Raw genomic sequence first — 26,054 nt, forward strand, 5'->3', positions numbered from 1 at the left:
GTATTACTGTAGACCTAACAGTAAATAACAACTAGTCTACACTAGTATTACTGTAGACCTAACAGTAAATAACAACTAGTCTACACTAGTATTACTGTAGACCTAACAGTAAATAACAACCAGTATTACTGTAGACCTAACAGTAAATAACAACTAGTCTATACTAGTATTACTGTAGATCTAACAGTAAATAACAACTAGTCTATACTAGTATTACTGTAGACCTAACAGTAAATAACAACTAGTCTATACTAGTATTACTGTAGACCTAACAGTAAATAACAACTAGTCTACACTAGTATTACTGTAGACCTAACAGTAAATAACAACTAGTCTACACTAGTATTACTGTAGACCTAACAGTAAATAACAACTAGTCTATACTAGTATTACAGTAGACCTAACAGTAAATAACAACCAGTATTACTGTAGACCTAACAGTAAATAACAACTAGTCTATACTAGTACTACTGTAGACCTAACAGTAAATAACAACTAGTCTATTCTAGTATTACTGTAGACCTAACAGTAAATAACAACTAGTCTACACTAGTATTACTGTAGACCTAACAGTAAATAACAACTAGTCTATACTAGTACTACTGTAGACCTAACAGTAAATAACAACTAGTCTATACTAGTATTACTGTAGACCTAACAGTAAATAACAACTAGTCTATACTAGTATTACTGTAAACCTAACAGTAAATAACAACTAGTCTATACTAGTATTACTGTAGACCTAACAGTAAATATCAACTAGTCTATACTAGTATTACTGTAGACCGAACAGTAAATAACAACTAGTCTATACTAGTACTACTGTATCTGTAATTAAGAAAACAGAGAGTAGGCAGACAAAGCAACTGTGTAGTAGAACAGGCCCCTAGATGTGAATGTAACAATGACATGTCTCTGTGAGGTTAAAGTGGAATTCCCCTAGCTGGGCCTATGTCTATATAGACACTGATTGTGTCCTCTAGTCCCCGGAGCCTTTTATGACAGTGGTCTACTGTACCGTAACTCTATATGTGTTCCAAATGGTAGCCGATTCCCCTATATAGTGCACTCCTTCACTTTTGACCAGAGCCCTATAGACTGTGGAATAGTGTGCCCTTTTTAGATCACAGACTGTGAAATGTGGCAATTATTTAGAAAACATTTCTAATGCCTGCGGTAAGACAACATTATGGTATCACAGAAACACATGACCCATTTTCTACTATCTATCGGTTAGAGGCAATAGCTCTGCTGAAAAGATAAGACAAGATAAAAATTGATTGGGCTGGTGTCTGAAAGAGTCTACAATATTAATCTGTGATATTTCATTCCCCTGCACAAGTGTTTAAGGGCATGTTGATACAAGCAAAATAAAAAAAATTGGGGGGGGGGGAAACACTAGGATAATCTCTAACCGTCTCCAGTTCAGTAACTGACTGGACAGAGTTGCCTTGACATGTTGAAAAACCAAGGAGGAGCTCTTAGAATATTCTTAGAATCCCACTGTCAGTAATATGTTCCAGAAATCTCCCCTGCCCCGAACACTAGTTCTATTCCACAGTTTTCAACATAACACTGTGACACCAGCCGAGGGTTGCACATTTTAGGGAATATTCAGGAGGTGGAAAGTTTCCGTGGGAATATATGGGAATTAACAGATTTATATGCAAATTAATACCATTTAAATGTAGATGTTTTTTTTGCATTGGATATATTTACTATATCATATGGAGACAGAAACATAAACATTTTACCTCATCATAAGTAGACATAATTAAAAATGATTAAATCCTTACAAAATAATTATTTTTAAACAATTTAGTTGAACTGAACTTTAATGAAATGAGTTGACTCTTCACATGGGATAATTTCACTGAAAAAAAAGGGGAATATTTAATGATCCCCAATGATACATCACATCTCCCAAAAACGTCTTCAACATACATCTGTAAAATGATAGTCTAGAAACTAAAGCTTTGGTTGTCTTCCTCTCGGGCTTCCATGTCTTCTCCTTGGACTTCCTCAATGTCCACCTCTTGAACATCTGACTGAGGCCTCATCTTCACTGTCACTTTCCAACCTTGTTGAGGATGGCTTGTTGTCAGGCTCAAAAAGCCTCAAATTTTCCCGGGTGGCCACCAATTTTTCAACCCTTGTATTGGTCAGCCTGTTGCATGCTTTGGTGTGCGTTTTCCCAAACAAGGACCAGTTGCGCTCTGAGGCGGCTGATGTTGGTGGGATTTGGAGGATGATGGAGGCAACAGGGGAAAGAGCCTCAGATCCACAAAGTCCCTTCCACCAGGTGGCTGATGAGATATGTTGTCACGACTACCATGTTGCATCTCCATCCCAAAGCCCTTGCTTGGAAGTGTACTTCACCAGACTGCAAAGAACCGTGCCCTCATCCAGGCCAAGGTGGCGAGACACAGTAGTGATGACACCATAGGCCTTGTTGATCTCTGCACCAGACAGGATGCTCTTGCCAGCATTCATGGGGTCCAACATTTACGCTGTGGCGTGTATGGGCTTTCAGGCAGAAGTCTTCACGCTTTTTGATGTATTTCAGAACTGCAGTTTCCTCTGCTTGGAGCAACAGTTAAGTGGGCAGGGCAGTACAGATTTCTTCTCTTACATCAGCAAGCAGAGTCTGAACATCAGACAGGATGGCATGGTCTCCCTCAATCAGTGCAATGGCTACTGCTATAGGTTTCAGGAGTTTCAGGCTGCTTACCACTCTCTCCCAAAATACATCATCCAGGTGGATCCTCTTGATGGGGCTGTCCATAAATCGGCAGCCAGTGATATGGACATTTCTTGGAGAGACTCCTTCCCCTCCAGGAGACTGTCAAACATGATGACAACACCACCCCAACGGATGTTGCTGGGCAGCTTCAATGTGGTGCTCTTATTCTTCTCACTTTGCTTGGTGAGGTAGATTGCTACTATAACTTGATGACTCTTCCCATACCTAACCATTTCCTTGGCTCCCTTGTAGAGTGTATCCATTGTTTTCAGTGCCGTGATGTCCTTGAGGAGCAGATTCAACGGGTGTGATGTGAAGGTAGGACTCCTCCACTTTAGACCAAGCAGCCTTTATGTTTGCAGCATTGTCTGTCACCAGTGCAAATACCTTCTGTGGTCCAAGGTCATTGATGACCGCCTTCAACTCATCTGCAATGTAGAGACCGGTGTGTGTGTGTTGTCCCTTGTGACTGTGCTCTTGCAGAATACTGGTTGAGGGTGTAAATTATGTAGTTAATTATTCCTTGCCCACGAACATTCGACCACCCATCAGAGATGATTGCAATACAGTCTGCTTCCTCTATGATTTACTTGACCTTCAATTGAACTCTGTTGAACTCTACATCCAGCAAATTAGTAGATAAAGCATGTCTGGTTGGAAGGGTGTATGCTGGGCGAAGAACATTCAGAAATATCTTCCAATATACATTGCCCGTGACCATCAGAGGTGAACCAATTGCATAAAAAATAATAATAAATAATAATAATACACAGCTCAAGCAAGACATTCATGAGCATTTCTCTGGCTACATTCCTCCAATGAGTCAAAAAAACTTCTGATTCCAGGAGGACCATGAGCTGTTGCTATCGATAAGGTATCTGATGTATAGTCTTCACCTCGAATAGAAGTAGAGGGACTTTTGTCAGAGGTTGCTTGATGTGAGCGCTGAGGGAACTTTATGCACTTGGCCAGATGATTCTGTATCTTTGTTGCATTCTTCACATGTGATTTGGCACAGTATTTACAAATGTACACAGCTTTTCCTTCTACATTAGCTGCAGTGAAATGTCTCCACACATCAGACAGTGCCCGTGGCATTTTCCTGTAAATATTGTAAAAGGAAATGTAAAAAAATATATACAATTCCATGTACAGATAAATAGTTAAGCAGTTAGATTAAAAAACTCCTTGTTTAATCATTTTTTTTTGTATGAAACTGGTATGGAAACAGGTGAATTAACACACTGTTAGCAGGCTCAAGCAAGCTAAAAACCCACATTGTAGCAAAAACTAAAATAGCAGAAATTGTTAACAAGTTAGAAATGATTTAAACACACTTTGTAGTAGGCTACAATTTACTAGTGAACAAACAATCATATAAAATATATTCACCCCTCCCAGTAATGTAATCAAAACTTACCAGAAAGCATGTAGTCCCTGGCTCAGACTGTGTAGTAGTGTGGGCTCAATAGCATCTCATTAGTGTGCAAGATGTTGAGAATCAGCTGTACATGTGACGGAAGAATGCACTGTGCATGCAGAGGGTTGCAATTGCATTGAATTGGGGATAGTTGAACCAAAATAAGGAATTGCCTTGTGTGTATCCCACACAACAAAAGGTTCCCTGTTATAGTGGTTAGAGCGTTGGACTAGTAACCGAAAGGTTGCAAGTTCGAATCCCCGAGCTGACAAGGTACAAATCTGTCGTTCTGCCCTGAACAGGCAGTTAACCCACTGTTCCTAGGCCATCATTGAAAATAAGAATTTGTTCTTAACTGACTTGCCTAGTAAAATAAAGGTAAAAAAAAAAATATATATATATTTTTTAGATTTTTTTAAAATAAGCTAACCTTTTTAATGAATTGAAGCAAAATTCCCTAAATCCCGGGTTTTAACTTCCCATGGAAAATTTCTGGGAAAATTCAGGAAATTTACCGGAAAGTTTCCAACCCTTTTGCAACTCTAGACCAGCCTCACTCTCGCAAAGCAGCAGGCTGGCCAGACGACCACCACCAAACGACCACCAGACCAACTACAGGACTGCTTTTTATTAGCAACATTCTTTCAATTCTTCTCCTTACCTTTCAAAGCTGCTGGAGAAAGAGGAGGTAGGGCTGGAGAGACCTTGCATTCCAGAAGCTCCGTCCCCATAGCTACTGTTGTTCCAAGCCTCTCCTACGGTCACCAACGGAGGATACAGGCTGAACACAGAGGGCTTCTGGTCCTTCTGCGGAGAAGCTCCACTGGTAGTGGAAGCCAAGGGGGTGTTGATGCTGCTGTTGACTCCAAAGTGGTAGCTCTGTCCTCCAGAGGTGCTCACCCCACAGATGGAGATGGGGCTGGCGGTGGACAGCTCGGAGGGGGAGGAGGAAGTGGAGCCGCCGGTACTACCACTCATTCGGCAGGAGTAGCTACGAATGGCCGAGGTCTTCTCCTGTTTGATCACTCCTGGAGTACACAGCTGGATGAAGCCAGATTCCTTCTCGAGCTTCACCACGGGAAAGGTGTTGGGGGTCGGGGAGTTGCCTGTCATAGGGGTGCTGGAGTTGGACTCATCCTGACATGTTAGTAGATTGCTACCATTCAACGTGGTGGTGTTGGAACCGCTAAAACCACCACTATTGGTCGTAGTAGCAGCTGGCTTGGAGGTGGAGTTGGAGACCCCACGATCCTGGCTCTCATCCCCCAGCAGAGTGTCATCAGCCAGGGAGGAGAGGAAAGCGTCGTCCCCTACGTAAAAGTCTGAGGGGGAGCCTGTCAACTCAAAGTCCTGGAGGAGATCCAGGGTGTTGTCGTTGAACAGTTTCTGGTCTTTTCCAATGTACCCTTCCTGGTCCATATCCATAAGGTCCTGGTCCCGGGAGAAGTCTGTCTCTGTCCTCATGGACATAGGGAACAGGTTAGGGTCCGAGCCCCCGATCAGAGAGTCCATGCTGGGTGAGGAGCGGTGGAAGTCAGCGATGCTGTCTTCCAGGCGGGAGTAGGTATCCCCAAGGGTGAAGAGTCCAAGACCCAGGGACGTATTAGTCTGTTGGGGCAGGAGCTTAGATAAGAAGAAATACTTCATTAATAACAGATGGGAAAATTGGTTTGTCAAATCATTACAAAGGGGAGAAAAACAAGAAAACATTTAAATTCCATCAATTCAGCAAATAACCTGACATTCCAGTAATTCTCTATGAGAAAACAAATCCTGCATTACTGAAATGGAATTGACCCAAACCCAAATCGTATTTGTCACATGCTTTTTAGACAACAGTGAAATGCTGACTTACGGGTCTTTTTTCAACAAAGCAGAATTAAAGATAAGATTTTTTAAAAATGACAGAAATAGTGACAACAAAAAGAATACATTTTGAATAATGAATAAAAATAACATGGCTATATACAGACAGTACCAGGTAATAACATGGCTATATACAGGGAGTACCAGGTAATAACATGGCTATATACAGGGAGTACCAGGTAATAACATGGCTATATACAGGGAGTACCAGGTAATAACATGGCTATATACAGGGAGTACCAGGTAATAACATGGCTATATACAGGGAGTAGAAAAAAACATGGCTATATACAGGGAGGTAATAACATGGCTATATACAGGGAGGTAATAACATGGCTATATACAGGGAGTAGAAAAAAACATGGCTATATACAGGGAGGTAATAACATGGCTATATACAGGGAGGTAATAACATGGCTATATACAGGTAGTACCAGGTAATAACATGGCTGTATACAGGGAGTACCAGGTAATAACATGGCTATATACAGGGAGTACCAGGTACTAACATGGCTATATACAGGGAGTACCAGGTAATAACATGGCTATATACAGGGAGTACCAGGTAATAACATGGCTATATACAGGGAGTAGAAAAAAACATGGCTATATACAGGGAGGTAATAACATGGCTATATACAGGGAGGTAATAACATGGCTATATACAGGTAGTACCAGGTAATAACATGGCTGTATACAGGGAGTACCAGGTAATAACATGGCTATATACAGACAGTACCAGGTACTAACATGGCTATATACAGACAGTACCAGGTACTAACATGGCTATATACAGGGAGTACCAGGTAATAACATGGCTATATACAGACAGTACCAGGTAATAACATGGCTATATACAGACAGTACCAGGTAACAACATGGCTATATACAGACAGTACCAGGTAATAACATGGCTATATACAGGGAGTACCAGGTAACAACATGGCTATATACCGGGAGTAGAAAAAAACATGGCTATATACAGCGAGTACCAGGTAATATCATGGCTATATACAGGTAGTACCAGGTAATAACATGGCTATATACAGGGAGGTAATAACATGGCTATATACAGGGAGTACGAGGTAATAACATGGCTATATACAGGGAGTACCAGGTAACAACATGGCTATATACAGGGAGTAGAAAATAACATGGCCATATACAGGGAGGTAATAACATGGCTATACACAGGGAGTACCAGGTAATAACATGGCTACATACAGGGAGTACCAGGTAATAACATGGCTATATACAGGGAGTACCAGGTAATAACATGGCTATACACAGGGAGTAGAAAATAACATGGCTATATACAGGGAGGTAATAACATGGCTATACACAGGGAGTACCAGGTAATAACATGGCTATATACAGGGAGTACCAGGTAATAACATGGCTATATACGGGGAGTACCAGGTAATAACATGGCTATATACATGGAGGTAATGACATGGCTATATACAGGGAGTACCAGGTAATAACATGGCTATATACAGGGAGGTAATAACATGGCTTTATACAGGGAGGTAATAACATGGCTATATACAGACAGTACCAGGTAACAACATGGCTATATACAGACAGCACCAGGTAATAACATGGCTATATACAGGGAGGTAATAACATGGCTATATACAGGGAGTACCATGTAATAACATGGCTATATACAGGGAGGTAATATCATGGCTATATAGAGACAGTACCAGGTAACAACATGGCTATATACAGACAGTACCAGGTAACAACATGGCTATATACAGGGAGTACCAGGTAACAACATGGCTATATACAGGGAGTACCAGGTAACAACATGGCTATATACAGACAGTACCAGGTAATAGCATGGCTATATACAGGGAGTACCAGGTAACAACATGGCTATATACAGACAGAACCAGGTAACAACATGGCTATATACAGACAGAACCAGGTAACAACATGGCTATATACAGACAGAACCAGGTAACAACATGGCTATATACAGACAGTACCAGGTAACAACATGGCTATATACAGACAGTACCAGGTAACAACATGGCTATATACAGACAGTACCAGGTAACAACATGGCTATATACAGACAGTACCAGGTAACAACATGGCTATATACAGACAGTACCAGGTAACAACATGGCTATATACAGACAGAACCAGGTAACAACATGGCTATATACAGACAGAACCAGGTAACAACATGGCTATATACAGACAGAACCAGGTAACAACATGGCTATATACAGACAGTACCAGGTAACAACATGGCTATATACAGACAGTACCAGGTAACAACATGGCTATATACAGACAGTACCAGGTAACAACATGGCTATATACAGACAGTACCAGGTAACAACATGGCTATATACAGACAGTACCAGGTAACAACATGGCTATATACAGACAGTACCAGGTAACAACATGGCTATATACAGACAGTACCAGGTAAAAACATGGCTATATACAGACAGTACCAGGTAACAACATGGCTATATACAGACAGTACCAGGTAACAACATGGCTATATACAGACAGTACCAGGTAACAACATGGCTATATACAGACAGTACCAGGTAACAACATGGCTATATACAGACAGTACCAGGTAATAACATGGCTATATACAGACAGTACCAGGTAACAACATGGCTATATACAGGGAGTACCAGGTAACAACATGGCTATATACAGGGAGTACCAGGTAACGACATGGCTATATACAGGGAGTACCAAGTAACAACATGGCTATATACAGACAGTAGCAGGTAACAACATGGCTATATACAGACAGTACCAGGTAACAACATGGCTATATACAGACAGTACCAGGTAATAACATGGCTATATACAGACAGTACCAGGTAATAACATGGCTATATACAGGGAGTACCAGGTAATAACATGGCTATATACAGGGAGTACAAAATAACATGTCTATATACAGGTAGTACCAGGTAAAACATTGCTATGTACAGGGAGGTAATAACATGGCTATATACTGGGAGTCAAAGTAATTGAGGTAGCTTTAGCGTTGAGTAGAGTCACTGTTTGTGGGTAGAGTCCAGCATGTAGGTAGTGTGGGTAGAGTTACTGTGTGTGAGTCCAGTGTGTTCGTAGAGTCCAGTGTGTGTGGGTAGAGCCTAGTGTGTGTGGGTAGAGCCTAGTGTGTGTGGGTAGTCTACTGTGTGTGGGTAGCGACCCGCATGTGTGGGTAGAGTCCAGAGTGTGTGGGTAGAGTCCAGTGGGTGTGTGGGTAGAGTCCAGTGGGTGTGGGGGTAGAGTCCAGTGGGTGTTGGGGTAAAGTCCAGTGGGTGTCGGGGTAGAGTCAAGTGGGTGTGTGGGTAGAGTCCAGTGGGTGTGGGGGTAGAGTCCAGTGGGTGTCGGGGTAGAGTCCAGTGGGTGTCGGGGTAGAGTCCAGTGGGTGTCGGGGTAGAGTCCAGTGGGTGTCGGGGTAGAGTCCAGTGGGTGTCGGGGTAGAGTCCAGTGGGTGTGGTTGTGGGGGTAGAGTCCAGTGGGTGTGGGAGTAGAGTCCAATGGGTGTGGTTGTGGGTAGAGTCCAATGGGTGTGGTTGTGGGTAGAGTCTAGTGGGTGTGGTTGTGGGTAGAGTCCAGTGGGTGTGGGAGTAGAGTCCAGTGGGTGTGGTTGTGGGTAGAGTCCAGTGGGTGTGGTTGTGGGTAGAGTCCAGTGGGTGTGGGAGTAGAGTCCAGTGGGTGTGGTTGTGGGGGTAGAGTCCAGTGGGTGTCGGGGTAGAGTCCAGTGGGTGTCGGGGTAGAGTCCAGTGGGTGTGGTTGTGGGTAGAGTCCAGTGGGTGTGGGAGTAGAGTCCAGTGGGTGTGGTTGTGGGTAGAGTCCAGTGGGTGTGGGAGTAGAGACCAGTGGGTGTGGTTGTGGGGGTAGAGTTCAGTGGGTGTGGGAGTAGAGTCCAGTGGGTGTCGGGGTAGAGTCCAGTGGGTGTGGTTGTGGGTAGAGTCCAGTGGTTGTGGTTGTGGGGGTAGAGTCCAGTGGGTGTGGGAGTAGAGTCCAGTGGGTGTGGGAGTAGAGTCCAGTGGGTGTGGGAGTAGAGACCAGTGGGTGTCGGGGTAGAGTCCAGTGGGTGTGGTTGTGGGTAGAGTCCAGTGGGTGTGGTTGTGGGTAGAGTCCAGTGGGTGTGGGGGTAGAGTCCAGTGGGTGTGGGTAGAGTCCAGTGGGTGTGGTTGGGGGTAGAGTCCAGTGGGTGTGGTTGTGGGTAGAGTCCAGTGGGTGTGGGAGTAGAGTCCAGTGGGTGTGGTTGTGGGTAGAGTCCAGTGGGTGTGGTTGTGGGTAGAGTCCAGTGGGTGTGGGAGTAGAGTCCAGTGGGTGTGGGAGTAGAGTCCAGTGGGTGTGTGGGTAGAGTCCAGTGGGTGTGGGGGTAGAGTCCAGCGGGTGTGGGGGTAGAGTCCAGTGGGTGTGTGGGTAGAGTCCAGTGGGTGTGGTTGTGGGTAGAGTCTCGTGGTTGTGGGTAGAGTCCAGTGGGTGTGTGGGTAGAGTCCAGTGGGTGTGGGGGTAGATTCCAGTGCTGGAGCGTTAGTACAACAAATAAGTAGCAGTACCTTTGTGGTGGGAGGCTCTGGGTCTTCCAGGTAGAGGCCCACGGAGGCCGTGACGGAGGCTGAGGCGAGGTCCTCACCTGAGGGAGGAGGGCTGTTACTGAGTCCGCTGGGCACGTCACCTGGTTGCATCAGCTGGCTGGATGGAAGGAAGGAAGTGGTGGTGGTTGCCAAAGCAACGGACATGGCACTGCAGGGAGCACCAGTGAGAGGGGTTCTCTCTAAGGGGGTTTCGCCCAGAAGGAGCTTAACTCGGCTGTTGTCCTTGTTACTCCTGCTCTTCTTCACTCCTCCTTGATCCATCTTATGATCCTGGGTAGAGAGAGAGAGAGAGAGAGAGAAAAGACCGAGTGGGTAATGTCATTAGCATGGATGCTAGTGTATTCATTACATCTCGAAGTGGAAACCGTTTACAGTTTAAGTACCTAACATAATGAATCATCGCCAAACGGGGAGTGACCTACCTGAATTTATTCAATAGACTTCATTGCAAAACGTTTTCCATGTCGAGTAAACCTGTTTCTGCTGCAATCGGCATAATGAATATAACCCTGGTGCGGCGCTAGATCGGTGTCTGCCACGTGTAGGCTAATATGGACATGTATCAAATAACATCCCTAAGTGTAAAGACACAAACATACTACACACGTGGCAAGTTAGACCTAATATACTAGCTGTATCATCAACATCTGTTCTAATATTATGGTTTCAATGAATGAATAGTATGTACTTTTAAATTACTTAGTTAAAATGACATTACACATGTGACGTGTTAAGTTCGTTTGCACACACTTCATGTGTTTATAATTGTTGACAAATTGATCCATTCTATGAAGTTGACCTGAATTCTCCGAAGTCCCCTGCTGTTGGGGCGCATTGCTGGTTAGATATTAGCTACCGAGCTCAGTGGCTAACTATTCCCTTTGCTTTAATTTATTATTTGAAAGCAACAAAAACAAGCATCGTGGCGTATGAATTGAATGTGTTTCTGCAACATAACTAGTTAACCCGCCCTGTTCATATATTTTGCAACAGCACGTTCAGCTATTTAAGCAGCTCACATGAGTTAGTTAGCTACGTTAGCTCCTGCAAATGCGTCCCCCCAAATGTCATTGAGAGACATGTTGAGCTAACTAGCTCGTGGCTAACATAATCCATCTCTGGTTATTCATTCCAAATGAATGTATGGCACAGTATATGACTTAAAATACTATACATCTAAAGCGTTTGCCTACCCCTCAGGCGTTTTGTAGTTGTGACTCCATGCATGGTTGTTTTTGTTTGGTGTTGTTTTGCTTGCAAACCGGCTAGAAACACGAAAACATCCGATTGCGTTCTCCTTGCAAATCGTATCAGGACACGAAGAAGCAAGTAATCGAACGGATCATCCAATCCACTACAATGTGTTAGGTATCCAATTGCGTCCGAAATGCACGGAATTAGCTGTGCTGTTCACAGCCAAAAGGAAAGTAGGCGCTAACCTCTGAGGGGGGGGAAACATACAAAATGGAGATCTCACTGTTTACAATACGTAGTGCAACCTGTTGGCGAAAACGAGATACTGCAACTTACATGCTCCACTTACAGTAGGTATGCATAGCCATTGGTTGTCATTTGGCCAATGCAGCCTATTTAACTAGGCATCTAACTAACAAATTCTTATTTTCAATAACGGTCTAGGAACAGTGGGTTTAACTACCTCGTTTAGGAGCAGAATTACTTTTTACCTTGTCAGCTCGGGGATTCGATCTAGCAACCTTTCGGTTATTAGTCCTCTGCTCAACGCACTGGGCTACCTGCCGTATAGTAGCCAGCTAGACAGATGTATATCGAATCGTAGACTATGTATGAAACTTAATAATAATGCATAGGACAAAACCGCTCATTTAAAAACATGATCTGAAAATATATTTGTATGCCTATTCCAAGAATTGGGATCTATAAGCCCTGGTTAAACATGGACACTGCATGGTTTGGAATGGACATGTAATATGTGTATGAAGAGGTAAGACGATATCTGTTTACACACAATACCTATGTACCAATCAGAATGTATGTCGCTATGCATCACATTTGAATGACCCAGCTCGTCCCACCCCATTTGAATGTACCAGCTCGTCCCATCCCACCCCATTTTAATGTACCAGCTCGTCCCATCCCACCCCATTTGAATGTACCAGCTCGTCCCATCCCACTCATTTGCATGTACCAGCTCGTCCCATCCCACACCATTTGAATGTACCAGCTCGTCCCACCCCATTTGAATGTACCAGCTCGTCCCACCCCATTTGAATGTAAGTAGTTGAAGTAGTACACTTTGATTAAGTAGCCTGGCTGTAGGCTGTGAAACCATAAAATATTTTGATCTAAAAGCAATCGGTCTTCAAGGTTAACATCACATATAAATCGAACAGGACTTGTACAAATGGGTTAATCATTGAAAATGTACCTACAACTCTTGATGTAATTAAAGTTGGGAACAACATATTTTGAATGAGTAATATCTACAAATTATGTAGAGGCCTAAGCTCGTATTTGTTTCCTACAATCACATAAATGTTTTGCAGGACGCCAGCTTTTCGTTGTTGCATCAGACAAGGTCCAGATGTTTGTTCCCAATGGTTTGTCTCTAGTGCTGATGCTTCATACCAGCGCACGATGTTAACACATTTGCCATTTGCCATACTTAAGAATTTGTTCTTAACTAACCTAGTTAAATAGAGGTTAAACAAACTTTTATTTATTTATCTAGGCAAGTCAGTTAAGAACAAATTCTTATTTACAATGACGGCCTACACCAGCCAAACACAGACGACACTGGGCCAATTGTGCGCCGCACTATGGAACTCCCACTCACGGCTGGTTGGATTTGAACCAGTAGTGACGCTGCGCCATAGACCGCTGCGACACTCGGGAGCCCAAAAGTCTATGTGTTACCATCGCACAAAACTGCGCTGATGACTCAACGTGACTCTGATGAGAGTTATTCAGGGAGTCATTCAGCCCTGATTATGAATGAGGGTGCCACGTCAATGTTGTAGACAGTTCTTCCTGAGTCCTGACCGAATACTCAAATCAATCATTTGTCCTCATTTAGACACACAGAGACCGATCTGTATCGCATTTGTATTATTCATTCGCATCTCAAATATGTATCTGCATTGTTGTCATTGGAACTAACGACACCTTCACAGTGCAATGGCAACCCACAAGACGCATGAATAGGGGAAATATTTTAGCTGTTGTGAAGGTATCTCCTCTCCTTCCCACTCCATTCCACAGTTCTGTAATGCTCCATTCCCTACTGAACACTCCCATCTAGTGGCTGACCTTGGTACTGTTCATCGTGAATGGGATCAATTGAATACTTTAACAAAGACAGTACAGTATGGAGATAGGGGATTTCTATCGGAGAAGCAGTTTCTGACTGCTCTTGTAGGCGATGCCATGGTGACTTTGGCCATCTAAACTAAACACAGAATCTCGTCATCGGGTGAACGGTCTCTCACGCCGAACTGCGCATGTGCATTGCGTCAAATCAAAGGCATTCCGTCAAATCAAATGCATTCCTTCAATATAAACTAGTTTTTGACGAAAATAAAAACGTGTCAGTTTGTCACTTTCACAAGGTTGGGAGTAAAAATATGTTCATAAGACATTGGTTCGAATCTAGTTTGTGCCTTTAGATGTTGAGAAAATTTTAAACTTAAGAATTAGTTTTTCATTTCTCTCTTCGAATTCTCAAACACCGGCCTGGTCTGCTTGGTCTGTCTTGCAAGCGTTCCCGGGAAGTCTCGAGATGTTGCGCGTCTGGGTTTAGACATTTTGTGACTGTAGATTACACTGCTCTTCAACGCATAATAAACTCAGCACACAGTTAGTTACCCATGGTCACAAGCCATTGTGCCTGACACAATACATAATTGTTGGGCAAGACCTAATTATATCGGACCTATCAGCAGTGGGACACTGTGACAGTTGGATAATTGAAGCCATAGCCTAATTTGATTCCATAGTAGGCTCGTTGGGAAAACAAGTATTTATAATTGGTGGTAAGATTACATGGGTGAAACACAAAAACACACACAGTCATTAGAAACACAGAATATCTCTCTTTATCCAAACAGGGACATTTTTAAGTGATAGTAGATAATACATTGGCTTCATGTGGAGCAATGTGAACCAATGAGGCCTCACCACCTAAGAGGAAGGATATTACATTACATGTAGTTTACTCATCTAATTTTAAACTGCAAAGGAAAAAATCTATGTCATTTCTCAGTATATGCAGATTCACATAAATGTCTCTCTCTCCCTCTTCCCTCTCTCTCTTCTCCTTCTCTCTCTCTCAAAGGGAAATTAGTGTATGAGTGGCGTGCAAGAGAAGAGATAGAATGTAGGTCAGTGTAATGCTGTGTGGATAAAGATAATAACCCATATAGCCAGTGACTGAAGTGTTTGGGCTTCAGCATGCTGTTGTATTATTGCCTAGATAATATGAGAGAGACTGCCAGGCTGCTAAACTGCCTTACCAACTCACCACCAAGACTCAGCTGCCAGGCTGCTAAACTGCAATACCAACTCACCACCAAGACTCAGCTGCTAAACTGCCTTACCAACTCACCACCAAGACTCGATTCAGAGAGGAGATGAGAGGATTTGCGAGATGAGAAGAGATTAGATGAGATGCGATAGTAGAGATACTGTCAATAACATTAGATGTGATTTGTCTTAGAGATACAAGGTCTGGAATTCAAGTGAATCCACCAAAGAAATATGTTTACATTTATGCACTTTACTCTAAATATGTCTGACTTATTTGTTAGTTTAAGTATATTGTTTACCACATTCCTTAACACTTTGTTGTTTGGAGGGCATTGTTGTCTTTTCCAGTCAGTGATATTTAACCAAAGATTTCAACAACAGGATCTTTCAACTATTCCAAATGATTAAGTTATGTTACGTAATGGAAATTCTAGAATGTCTAACATCACTCTCAGCTGGAGACTCATATTGTCGTATACTATTCATGCTGAGCTGGCATGAAATTCAACCCCTCCTAAAAATCTGAAACTGGTAGTGTTGCACCAACCTGGAGGGAGAAAGAGGGAGAGAGAGAGAGTATTATAAATATGAAAGTATAGCAGTGCGTTTGTTTGTTTGTACAGGAACAGCTTGGTTTAAAAACAGGAACTAAGGATTCTCTGCTGAGGATTAATGGCATCTGTTGTTGTCGTTAGTCGGCAGTCCAACACACTCTGAAATGTTTCATCCATTTTGATTATTTTGTTTCCAAAGATAAAATGCAATATGAAATGGGTTGAATACCCATAACACATCACAACAAATTAGCCAACACTCACTCGCTGTCTGCACCCCACATGTTGCCCAAGCCCAGCCACAACAACACAAAGCAGCAGTTTTCTTAAAAAATATACAGGAAAAAAAGGAAAATCTCACATTAAAATGAAAACAAAAAACAAACTCTGGCTGAAGAATCAGCAACAGCAGTGGCACACAGCTTTCAATCCCTTCTGCTTGAATCCTACTCACTGAAGCAGGTCTCCCCCCCCATGTGGCTCCTTAGCAACCCCTCTCCAGCACTAAACAGTGAATTATCATGCAGGGTAAAGCATGACCAGTGTTGGCTTCTCACATCCCAGAGTCAGAATCACCTTTATCCACCACATACATCTGAATGTACAGGAATTTGAGTCGGTGAAATGATCCGCCAGTCAGGGAGAAAATCACTCCATGCTGACTCAAACCACCAATGTCCCATCAGAGAGCACAGGGATGAAGCGTTTATATGCTGGTGCTGCTGGTGATTCTCTGACCCACCTCTAAGCAGACTACACCATTCTGTATACTACAGGGATGAAGAGTTTCTATTATTTCAAAGGATTTAGTCTTTCACTGCTTTTCTTCCAAAATAAGAAAAATAGTCTAAAGAGTACAGACCTACTAAAGAGTACAGGCCTACTAAAGAGTACAGGTCTTCTAAAGAGTATAGGCCTACTAAAGAGTACAGGCCTACTAAAGAGTAAAGGCCTACTAAAGAGTACAGGCCTACTAAAGAAAGTATAGGCCTACTAAAGAGTACAGGCCTACTAAAGAGTACAGTCCTACTAAAGAAAGTATAGGCCTACTAAAGAGTACAGGCCTACTAAAGAAAGTATAGGCCTACAAAAGAAAGTATAAGCCTACTAAAGAGTACAGGTCTACTAAAGAGAGTACATGCCTCCTAAAGAGTACATGTCTACTAAAGAAAGTATAAGGCCTACTAAAGAGTACAGGTCTACTAAAGAGAGTACAGGCCAATTAAAGAGTATAGGCCTACTAAAGAAAGTATAGGCCTACTATAGCGTACAGGCCTACTAAATAGAGTACAGGTCTACTAAAGAGTACAGGTCTACTAACGAGCATAGGCCTACTAAAGAGGGTACTGGCCTAGTAAAGAGAACAGGTCTATTAAAGTCTACAGGCCTACTTAAGAGAGTACAGGTCTAATAAAGAGTACAGGCCTACTAAAGAGTAGAGGCCTACTAAAGAGTACAGGTCTACTAAAGAGTACAGGCCTACTAAAGACAGTACAGGCCTACTAAAGAGTACAGGTCTACTAAAGAGTACAGGCCTACTAAAAAGAGTACAGGCCTAATGAAGAGTACAGGCCTACTAAAGAGTACAGGCCTACTAAAGAGTACAGGCCTAGTAAAGAGTACAGACCTACTAAAGAGTACAGGCCTACTAAAGACAGTATAGGCCTAATAAAGAGTACAGGCCTACTAAAGAGTACAGGTCTACTAAAGAGAGTACAGGCCTACTAAAGACTACAGGTCTACTAAAGAGCATAGGCCTACTAAAGAGGGTACAGGCATAGTAAAGAGAACAGGTCTATTAAAGTCTACAGGCCTACTAAAGAGAGTACAGGTCTAATAAAGAGTACAGGCCTACTAAAGAGTATAGGCCTACTAAAGAGTACAGGCCTACTAAAGAGTACAGGCCTACTAAAGAGTACAGGCCTAGTAAAGAGTACATACCTACTAAAGAGTACAGGCCTACTAAAGAGAGTACAGGTCTAATAAAGAGTACAGGCCTACTAAAGAGTATAGGCCTACTAAAGAGTACAGGCCTACTAAAGAGTACAGGCCTACTGAAGACAGTACAGGCCTACTAAAGAGTACAGGTCTACTAAAGAGTACAGGCCTACTAAAAAGAGTACAAGCCTAATGAAGAGTACAGGACTACTAAAGAGTACAGGTCTACTAAAGAGTACAGGCCTACTAAAGAGTACAGGCCTAGTAAAGAGTACAGGCCTACTAAAGACAGTACAAAGACAGTACAGGTCTACTAAACAGTACAGGCATACTAAAGTGTACAGGCCTACAAAAGAGAGTACAGGCCAACTAAAGAGTACAGGCCTACTAAAGAGTACAGGCCTACAAAAGAGTACAGGTCTACTGAAGAGTATAGGCCTACTAAAGAGAGTTCAGGCCTAGTAAAGACTACAGATATACTAAAGTCTACAGGCCTACGAAAGAGAGTACAGTTCTAATAAAGAGTACAGGCCTACTAAAGAGTATAGGCCTACTAAAGAGTACAGGCCTACTAAAGAGTACAGACCTACTAAAGACAGTACAGGTCTACAAAAGAGTACAGGTCTATGAAAGAGTACAGGCCTACTAAAGAGTACAGGCCTACGAAAGAGAGTACAGGCCTACTAAAAAGAGTACAGGCCTACTAAAGAGTACAGTTCTATGAAAGAGTACAGGCCTACTAAAGAGAGCACAGGTCTACTAAAGAGTACAGGCCTACTAAAGAGAGCACAGGCCTAGTAAAGAGTACAGGTCTACTAAAGAGAACAGGTCTACTAAAGAGTACAGACCTACTAAAGAGTACAGGCCTACTAAAGAGTACATGCCTGCTAAAGAGTACAGGCCTGCTAAAGAGTATAGGCCTACTAAAGAGTACAGGCCTACTAAAGAGTACAGGTCTACTAAAGACTACAGGCCTACTAAAGAATACAGGCCTACTAAAGACTACAGGTCTACTGAAGAGTATAGGCCTACTAAAGAGAGTACAGGCCTAGTAAAGAGTACAGGTCTACTAAAGTCTACAGGCCTACGAAAGAGAGTACAGGTCTAATAAAGAGTACAGGCCTACTAAAGAGTATAGGTTCTACTAAAGAGTACAGGCCTACTAAAGAGTACAGACCTACTAAAGACAGTACAGGTCTACTAAAGAGTACAGGTCTACAAAAGAGTACAGGCCTACTAAAAAGAGTACAGGCCTACTAAAGAGTACAGGTCTATGAAAGAGTATAGGCCTACTAAAGAGAGCACAGGCCTAGTAAAGAGTACAGATCTACTAAAGAGTACAGGCCTACTAAAGGGTACAGGCCTACTAAAGAGTACAGGCCTACTAAAGAGTACAGGCCTGCTAAAGAATATAGGCCTACTAAAGAGTACAGGCCTGCTAAAGAGTACAGGCCTACTAAAGAGAGTACAGGCCTACTAAAGAGTACATGCCTACTAAAGAGAGTACAGGCCTACTAAACAGAGTACAGGCCTACTAAAGAGTACAGGCCTAGTAAAGAGTACAGGCCTACTAAAGAGTACAGGCCTACTAAAGACAGTACAGGTCTACTAAAGAGTACAGGCCTACTAATGAGTACAGGCCTACAAAAGAGAGTACAGGCCTACTAAAGAGTACAGGCCTACTAAAGAGTACAGGTCTATGAAAGAGTACAGGCCTACTAAAGAGTACAGGCCTACGAAAGAGAGTACAGGCCTACTAAAAAGAGTACAGGCATACTAAAGAGTACAGGTCTATGAAAGAGTACAGGTCTATGAAAGAGTACAGGCCTACTAAAGAGAGTACATGCCTACTGAAGAGAGTATAGGCCTACTAAAGAGTACAGGTCTACTAAAGAGTACAGGCCTACTAAAGAAAGTATAGGCCTACTAAAGAGTACAGGTCTATGAAAGAGTACAGGCCTACTAAAGAGTATAGGCCTACTAAAGAGAGTACAGGCCTACTAAAAAGAGTACAGGCCTACTAAAGAGTACAGGTCTATGAAAGATTACAGGCCTGCTAAAGAGTATAGGCCTACTAAAGAGATTACATGCCTACTGAAGAAAGTATAGGCCTACTAAAGAGTACAGGTCTACTAAAGAGTATAGGCCTACTAAAGAAAGTATAGGCCTACTAAAGAGTACAGGTCTATGAAAGAGTACAGGCCTACTAAAGAGTATAGGCCTACTAAAGAGTACAGGCCTACTAAAGTCTACAGGCCTACGAAAGAGAGTACAGTTCTAATAAAGAGTACAGGCCTACTAAAGAGTATAGGCCTACTAAAGAGTACAGGCCTACTAAAGAGTACAGACCTACTAAAGACAGTACAGGTCTACTAAAGAGTACAGGTCTACAAAAGAGTACAGGTCTATGAAAGAGTACAGGCCTACTAAAGAGTACAGGCCTACGAAAGAGAGTACAGGCCTACTAAAAGAGTACAGGCCTACTAAAGAGTACAGTTCTATGAAAGAGTACAGGCCTACTAAAGAGAGCACAGGTCTACTAAAGAGTACAGGCCTACTAAAGAGAGCACAGGCCTAGTAAAGAGTACAGGTCTACTAAAGAGTACAGGTCTACTAAAGAGTACAGGCCTGCTAAAGAATATAGGCCTACTAAAGAGTACAGGCCTGCTAAAGAGTACAGGCCTACTAAAGAGTACATGCCTACTAAAGAGAGTACAGGCCTACTAAACAGAGTACAGGCCTACTAAAGAGTACAGGCCTAGTAAAGAGTACAGGCCTACTAAAGAGTACAGGTCTACAAAAGAGTACAGGTCTATGAAAGAGTACAGGCCTACTAAAGAGTACAGGCCTACTAAAGAGTACAGGCCTACGAAAGAGAGTACAGGCCTACTAAAAAGAGTACAGGCATACTAAAGAGTACAGGTCTATGAAAGAGTACAGGCCTGCTAAAGAGTATAGGCCTACTAAAGAGAGTACATGCCTACTGAAGAGAGTATAGGCCTACTAAAGAGTACAGGTCTACTAAAGAGTATAGGCCTACTAAAGAAAGTATAGGCCTACTAAAGAGTACAGGTCTATGAAAGAGTACAGGCCTACTAAAGAGTATAGGCCTACTAAAGAGAGTATAGGCCTACTAAAGAGAGTACATGCCTACTGAAGAGAGTATAGGCCTACTAAAGAGTACAGGTCTACTAAAGAGTATAGGCCTACTAAAGAAAGTATAGGCCTACTAAAGAGTACAGGTCTATGAAAGAGTACAGGCCTACTAAAGAGTATAGGCCTACTAAAGAGTACAGGCCTACTAAAGAGTACAGGCCTACGAAAGAGAGTACAGGCCTACTAAAGAGAGTACAGGCCTACTAAAAAGAGTACAGGCCTACTAAAGAGTACAGGTCTATGAAAGAGTACAGGCCTGCTAAAGAGTATAGGTATACTAAAGAGTACAGGCCTACTAAAGAGTACAGGCCTGCTAAAGAGTACAGGCCTGCTAAAGAGTACAGGCCTGCTAAAGAGTATAGGCCTACTAAAGAGTATAGGCCTACTAAAGAGTACAGGCCTACTAAAGAGTACAGGCCTAGTAAAGAGTACAGGCCTACTAAAGAGTATAGGCCTACTAAAGAGTATAGGCCTACTAAATAGAGTACAGGCCTACTAAAGAGTACAGGTCTACTAAAGAGAGTACATGCCTACTGAAGAGAGTATAGGCCTACTAAAGAGTACAGGTCTACTAAAGAGTATAGGCCTACTAAAGAAAGTATAGGCCTACTAAAGAGTACAGGTCTACTAAAGAGTATAGGCCTACTAAAGTATAGGCCTACTAAAAAGTACAGGTCTACTAAAGAGTACAGATCTACTAAAGAGAGTATAGGCCTACTAAAGAGTACAGGTCTACTAAAGAGTACAGGTCTACTAAAGAGAGTACATGCCTACTGAAGAGAGTATAGGCCTACTAAAGAGTACAGGTCTATGAAAGAGTACAGGCCTACTAAAGAGTATAGGCCTACTAAAGAGTACAGGCCTACTAAAGTCTACAGGCCTACGAAAGAGAGTACAGTTCTAATAAAGAGTACAGGCCTACTAAAGAGTATAGGCCTACTAAAGAGTACAGGCCTACTAAAGAGTACAGACCTACTAAAGACAGTACAGGTCTACTAAAGAGTACAGGTCTACAAAAGAGTACAGGTCTATGAAAGAGTACAGGCCTACTAAAGAGTACAGGCCTACGAAAGAGAGTACAGGCCTACTAAAAAGAGTACAGGCCTACTAAAGAGTACAGTTCTATGAAAGAGTACAGGCCTACTAAAGAGAGCACAGGTCTACTAAAGAGTACAGGCCTACTAAAGAGAGCACAGGCCTAGTAAAGAGTACAGGTCTACTAAAGAGTACAGGTCTACTAAAGAGTACAGGCCTGCTAAAGAATATAGGCCTACTAAAGAGTACAGGCCTGCTAAAGAGTACAGGCCTACTAAAGAGTACATGCCTACTAAAGAGAGTACAGGCCTACTAAACAGAGTACAGGCCTACTAAAGAGTACAGGCCTAGTAAAGAGTACAGGCCTACTAAAGAGTACAGGTCTACAAAAGAGTACAGGTCTATGAAAGAGTACAGGCCTACTAAAGAGTACAGGCCTACTAAAGAGTACAGGCCTACGAAAGAGAGTACAGGCCTACTAAAAAGAGTACAGGCATACTAAAGAGTACAGGTCTATGAAAGAGTACAGGCCTGCTAAAGAGTATAGGCCTACTAAAGAGAGTACATGCCTACTGAAGAGAGTATAGGCCTACTAAAGAGTACAGGTCTACTAAAGAGTATAGGCCTACTAAAGAAAGTATAGGCCTACTAAAGAGTACAGGTCTATGAAAGAGTACAGGCCTACTAAAGAGTATAGGCCTACTAAAGAGAGTATAGGCCTACTAAAGAGAGTACATGCCTACTGAAGAGAGTATAGGCCTACTAAAGAGTACAGGTCTACTAAAGAGTATAGGCCTACTAAAGAAAGTATAGGCCTACTAAAGAGTACAGGTCTATGAAAGAGTACAGGCCTACTAAAGAGTATAGGCCTACTAAAGAGTACAGGCCTACTAAAGAGTACAGGCCTACGAAAGAGAGTACAGGCCTACTAAAGAGAGTACAGGCCTACTAAAAAGAGTACAGGCCTACTAAAGAGTACAGGTCTATGAAAGAGTACAGGCCTGCTAAAGAGTATAGGTATACTAAAGAGTACAGGCCTACTAAAGAGTACAGGCCTGCTAAAGAGTACAGGCCTGCTAAAGAGTACAGGCCTGCTAAAGAGTATAGGCCTACTAAAGAGTATAGGCCTACTAAAGAGTACAGGCCTACTAAAGAGTACAGGCCTAGTAAAGAGTACAGGCCTACTAAAGAGTATAGGCCTACTAAAGAGTATAGGCCTACTAAATAGAGTACAGGCCTACTAAAGAGTACAGGTCTACTAAAGAGAGTACATGCCTACTGAAGAGAGTATAGGCCTACTAAAGAGTACAGGTCTACTAAAGAGTATAGGCCTACTAAAGAAAGTATAGGCCTACTAAAGAGTACAGGTCTACTAAAGAGTATAGGCCTACTAAAGAGTATAGGCCTACTAAAAAGTACAGGTCTACTAAAGAGTACAGATCTACTAAAGAGAGTATAGGCCTACTAAAGAGTACAGGTCTACTAAAGAGTACAGGTCTACTAAAGAGAGTACATGCCTACTGAAGAGAGTATAGGCCTACTAAAGAGTACAGGTCTACTAAAGAGTATAGGCCTACTAAAGAGTACAGGTCTACTAAAGAGTATAGGCCTACTAAAGAAAGTATAGTCCTACTAAAGAGTACAGGTCTACTAAAGAGAGTACAGGCCTACTAAAGAGAGTATAGGCCTACTAAAGAGTACAGGTCTACTAAAGAGTACATGCCTACTAAAGAGAGTACATGCCTACTGAAGAGTACAGGTGTACTAAAGAGTACAGGTCTACTAAAGAGTCCAGGTCTACTAAAGAGAGTATAGGCCTACTAAAGAGTACAGGTCTACTAAAGAGAGTACATGCCTACTGAAGAGAGTATAGGCCTACTAAAGAGTACAGGTCTACTAAAGAGTATAGGCCTACTAAAGAAAGTATAGTCCTACTAAAGAGTACAGGTCTACTAAAGAGAGTACAGGCCTACTAAAGAGAGTATAGGCCTACTAAAGAGTACATTTCTACTAAACACACCGATCCTGTAGAGGTTTTTAAAACATACTCATAGTCCTACTAAAGAGTACAGGTCTACTAAAGAGAGTACAGGCCTACTAAAAAGAGTACAGGCCTACTAAAGAGTACAGGTCTATGAAAGAGTACAGGCCTGCTAAAGAGTATAGGTATACTAAAGAGTACAGGCCTACTAAAGAGTACAGGCCTGCTAAAGAGTACAGGCCTGCTAAAGAGTACAGGCCTGCTAAAGAGTATAGGCCTACTAAAGAGTATAGGCCTACTAAAGAGTACAGGCCTACTAAAGAGTACAGGCCTAGTAAAGAGTACAGGCCTACTAAAGAGTATAGGCCTACTAAAGAGTATAGGCCTACTAAATAGAGTACAGGCCTACTAAAGAGTACAGGTCTACTAAAGAGAGTACATGCCTACTGAAGAGAGTATAGGCCTACTAAAGAGTACAGGTCTACTAAAGAGTATAGGCCTACTAAAGAAAGTATAGGCCTACTAAAGAGTACAGGTCTACTAAAGAGTATAGGCCTACTAAAGAGTATAGGCCTACTAAAAAGTACAGGTCTACTAAAGAGTACAGATCTACTAAAGAGAGTATAGGCCTACTAAAGAGTACAGGTCTACTAAAGAGTACAGGTCTACTAAAGAGAGTACATGCCTACTGAAGAGAGTATAGGCCTACTAAAGAGTACAGGTCTACTAAAGAGTATAGGCCTACTAAAGAGTACAGGTCTACTAAAGAGTATAGGCCTACTAAAGAAAGTATAGTCCTACTAAAGAGTACAGGTCTACTAAAGAGAGTACAGGCCTACTAAAGAGAGTATAGGCCTACTAAAGAGTACAGGTCTACTAAAGAGTACATGCCTACTAAAGAGAGTACATGCCTACTGAAGAGTACAGGTGTACTAAAGAGTACAGGTCTACTAAAGAGTCCAGGTCTACTAAAGAGAGTATAGGCCTACTAAAGAGTACAGGTCTACTAAAGAGAGTACATGCCTACTGAAGAGAGTATAGGCCTACTAAAGAGTACAGGTCTACTAAAGAGTATAGGCCTACTAAAGAAAGTATAGTCCTACTAAAGAGTACAGGTCTACTAAAGAGAGTACAGGCCTACTAAAGAGAGTATAGGCCTACTAAAGAGTACATTTCTACTAAACACACCGATCCTGTAGAGGTTTTTAAAACATGCTCTTTCCATGACAGACTGACCAGGTGAATCCAGGTGAAAGCTATATATATATATTTTTTTTCCTTTTTTAACCAGGCAAGTCAGTTAAGAACACATTCTTATTTTCAATGACGGCCTAGGAACAGTGGGTTAACTGCCTGTTCAGGGGCAGAACGACAGATTTGTACCTTGTCAGCTCGGGGGTTTGAACTCACAACCTTCCAGTTACTAGTCCAACGCTCTAACCACTAGGCTACCCTGCCGCTATGTCTGCCATTCAGAAGGTGAATGGACAAGACAAAATATTTTCGTGCCTTTGAGCGGGGTATGGTAGTTGGTGCCAGGCGGTGCCGTTTGTGCCAAGAACTGCAACACTGCTGGGTTTTTCATGCTCAACAGTTTCCCGTGTGTGTCATGAATGGTCTACCACCCAAAGGACATCCAGCCAACTTGACACAACTGTGGGAAGCATTGGGGTCAACATGGACGAGCAGCATCCCTGTGGAACGTCTTCAACACCTTGCAGATTCTGTGTCTTGACGACATGAAACAGTTGTGAGGGCAAAAGGTTGAGTTGGTGCAACTCATTATATGGAAGGTGTTCCTCATGTGTGGTATTCTCAGTGTATTCGACTCATCCAAGCCAGCCCTTATAGAGCAAACAAGATAGTATGTTGGAAATGGCCGACGTTGCATTGCAACATATGAGCTATTTAAAGGTAATTACTGGTGACAAGTAGGCCTAAGTATTCGTGCACTGCCACCATCATGGATTGAAAGAAAGCCTTCGCATATGCAGACAACGGGCTGCGCACTCATTTCAATGGCCACTTGTTGCGGAACGATACCTGTCCATGGTGCTGAAGTGACGCCCACTCACCCAGTCCAATCACAACGTGGAATAATAGCCAGTGATTGACAATTAAGCCATTATTAATTTGCATAGATAAATAATGTGGAGCAAAGAAACATAAGGTGTGAGTATTTTCTTTTAGCAAATAATATAATGAATGTTTTTTAAATATTCACCTGATACATTTAAGCATTTGCAAATCC

At 42.4% G+C, this 26,054-nt stretch overlaps 1 protein-coding gene across 4 annotated transcripts in view; it reads right to left on the reverse strand.

Annotated features, from left to right (window-relative positions):
• Window positions 1–12,108, reverse strand: part of LOC135545507 (glucocorticoid receptor-like) — an 80,321-nt gene extending 68,213 nt beyond the window's left edge. For 2 of the 4 annotated variants that reach the window (XM_064973147.1, XM_064973145.1), the window contains exons 1-3: window positions 11,830–12,108; window positions 10,598–10,906; window positions 4,825–5,786 (exon numbers count right to left, since the gene is read on the reverse strand). In XM_064973147.1, the coding sequence (XP_064829219.1) occupies window positions 4,825–5,786; window positions 10,598–10,897 (1,262 nt within the window). In that variant the 5' untranslated portion in view covers window positions 10,898–10,906; window positions 11,830–12,108. Of the gene's footprint in view, window positions 1–4,824; window positions 5,787–10,597; window positions 10,907–11,058; window positions 11,260–11,829 lie in introns of those variants that run through there. The other 2 variants (XM_064973148.1, XM_064973146.1) reach the window with 2 other exon arrangements.
• Between the last annotated feature and the right edge of the window lie 13,946 nt (window positions 12,109–26,054).

This window comes from Oncorhynchus masou, chromosome 9, assembly GCF_036934945.1.
Source record: "Oncorhynchus masou masou isolate Uvic2021 chromosome 9, UVic_Omas_1.1, whole genome shotgun sequence".
NCBI lineage: Eukaryota > Metazoa > Chordata > Actinopteri > Salmoniformes > Salmonidae > Oncorhynchus > Oncorhynchus masou.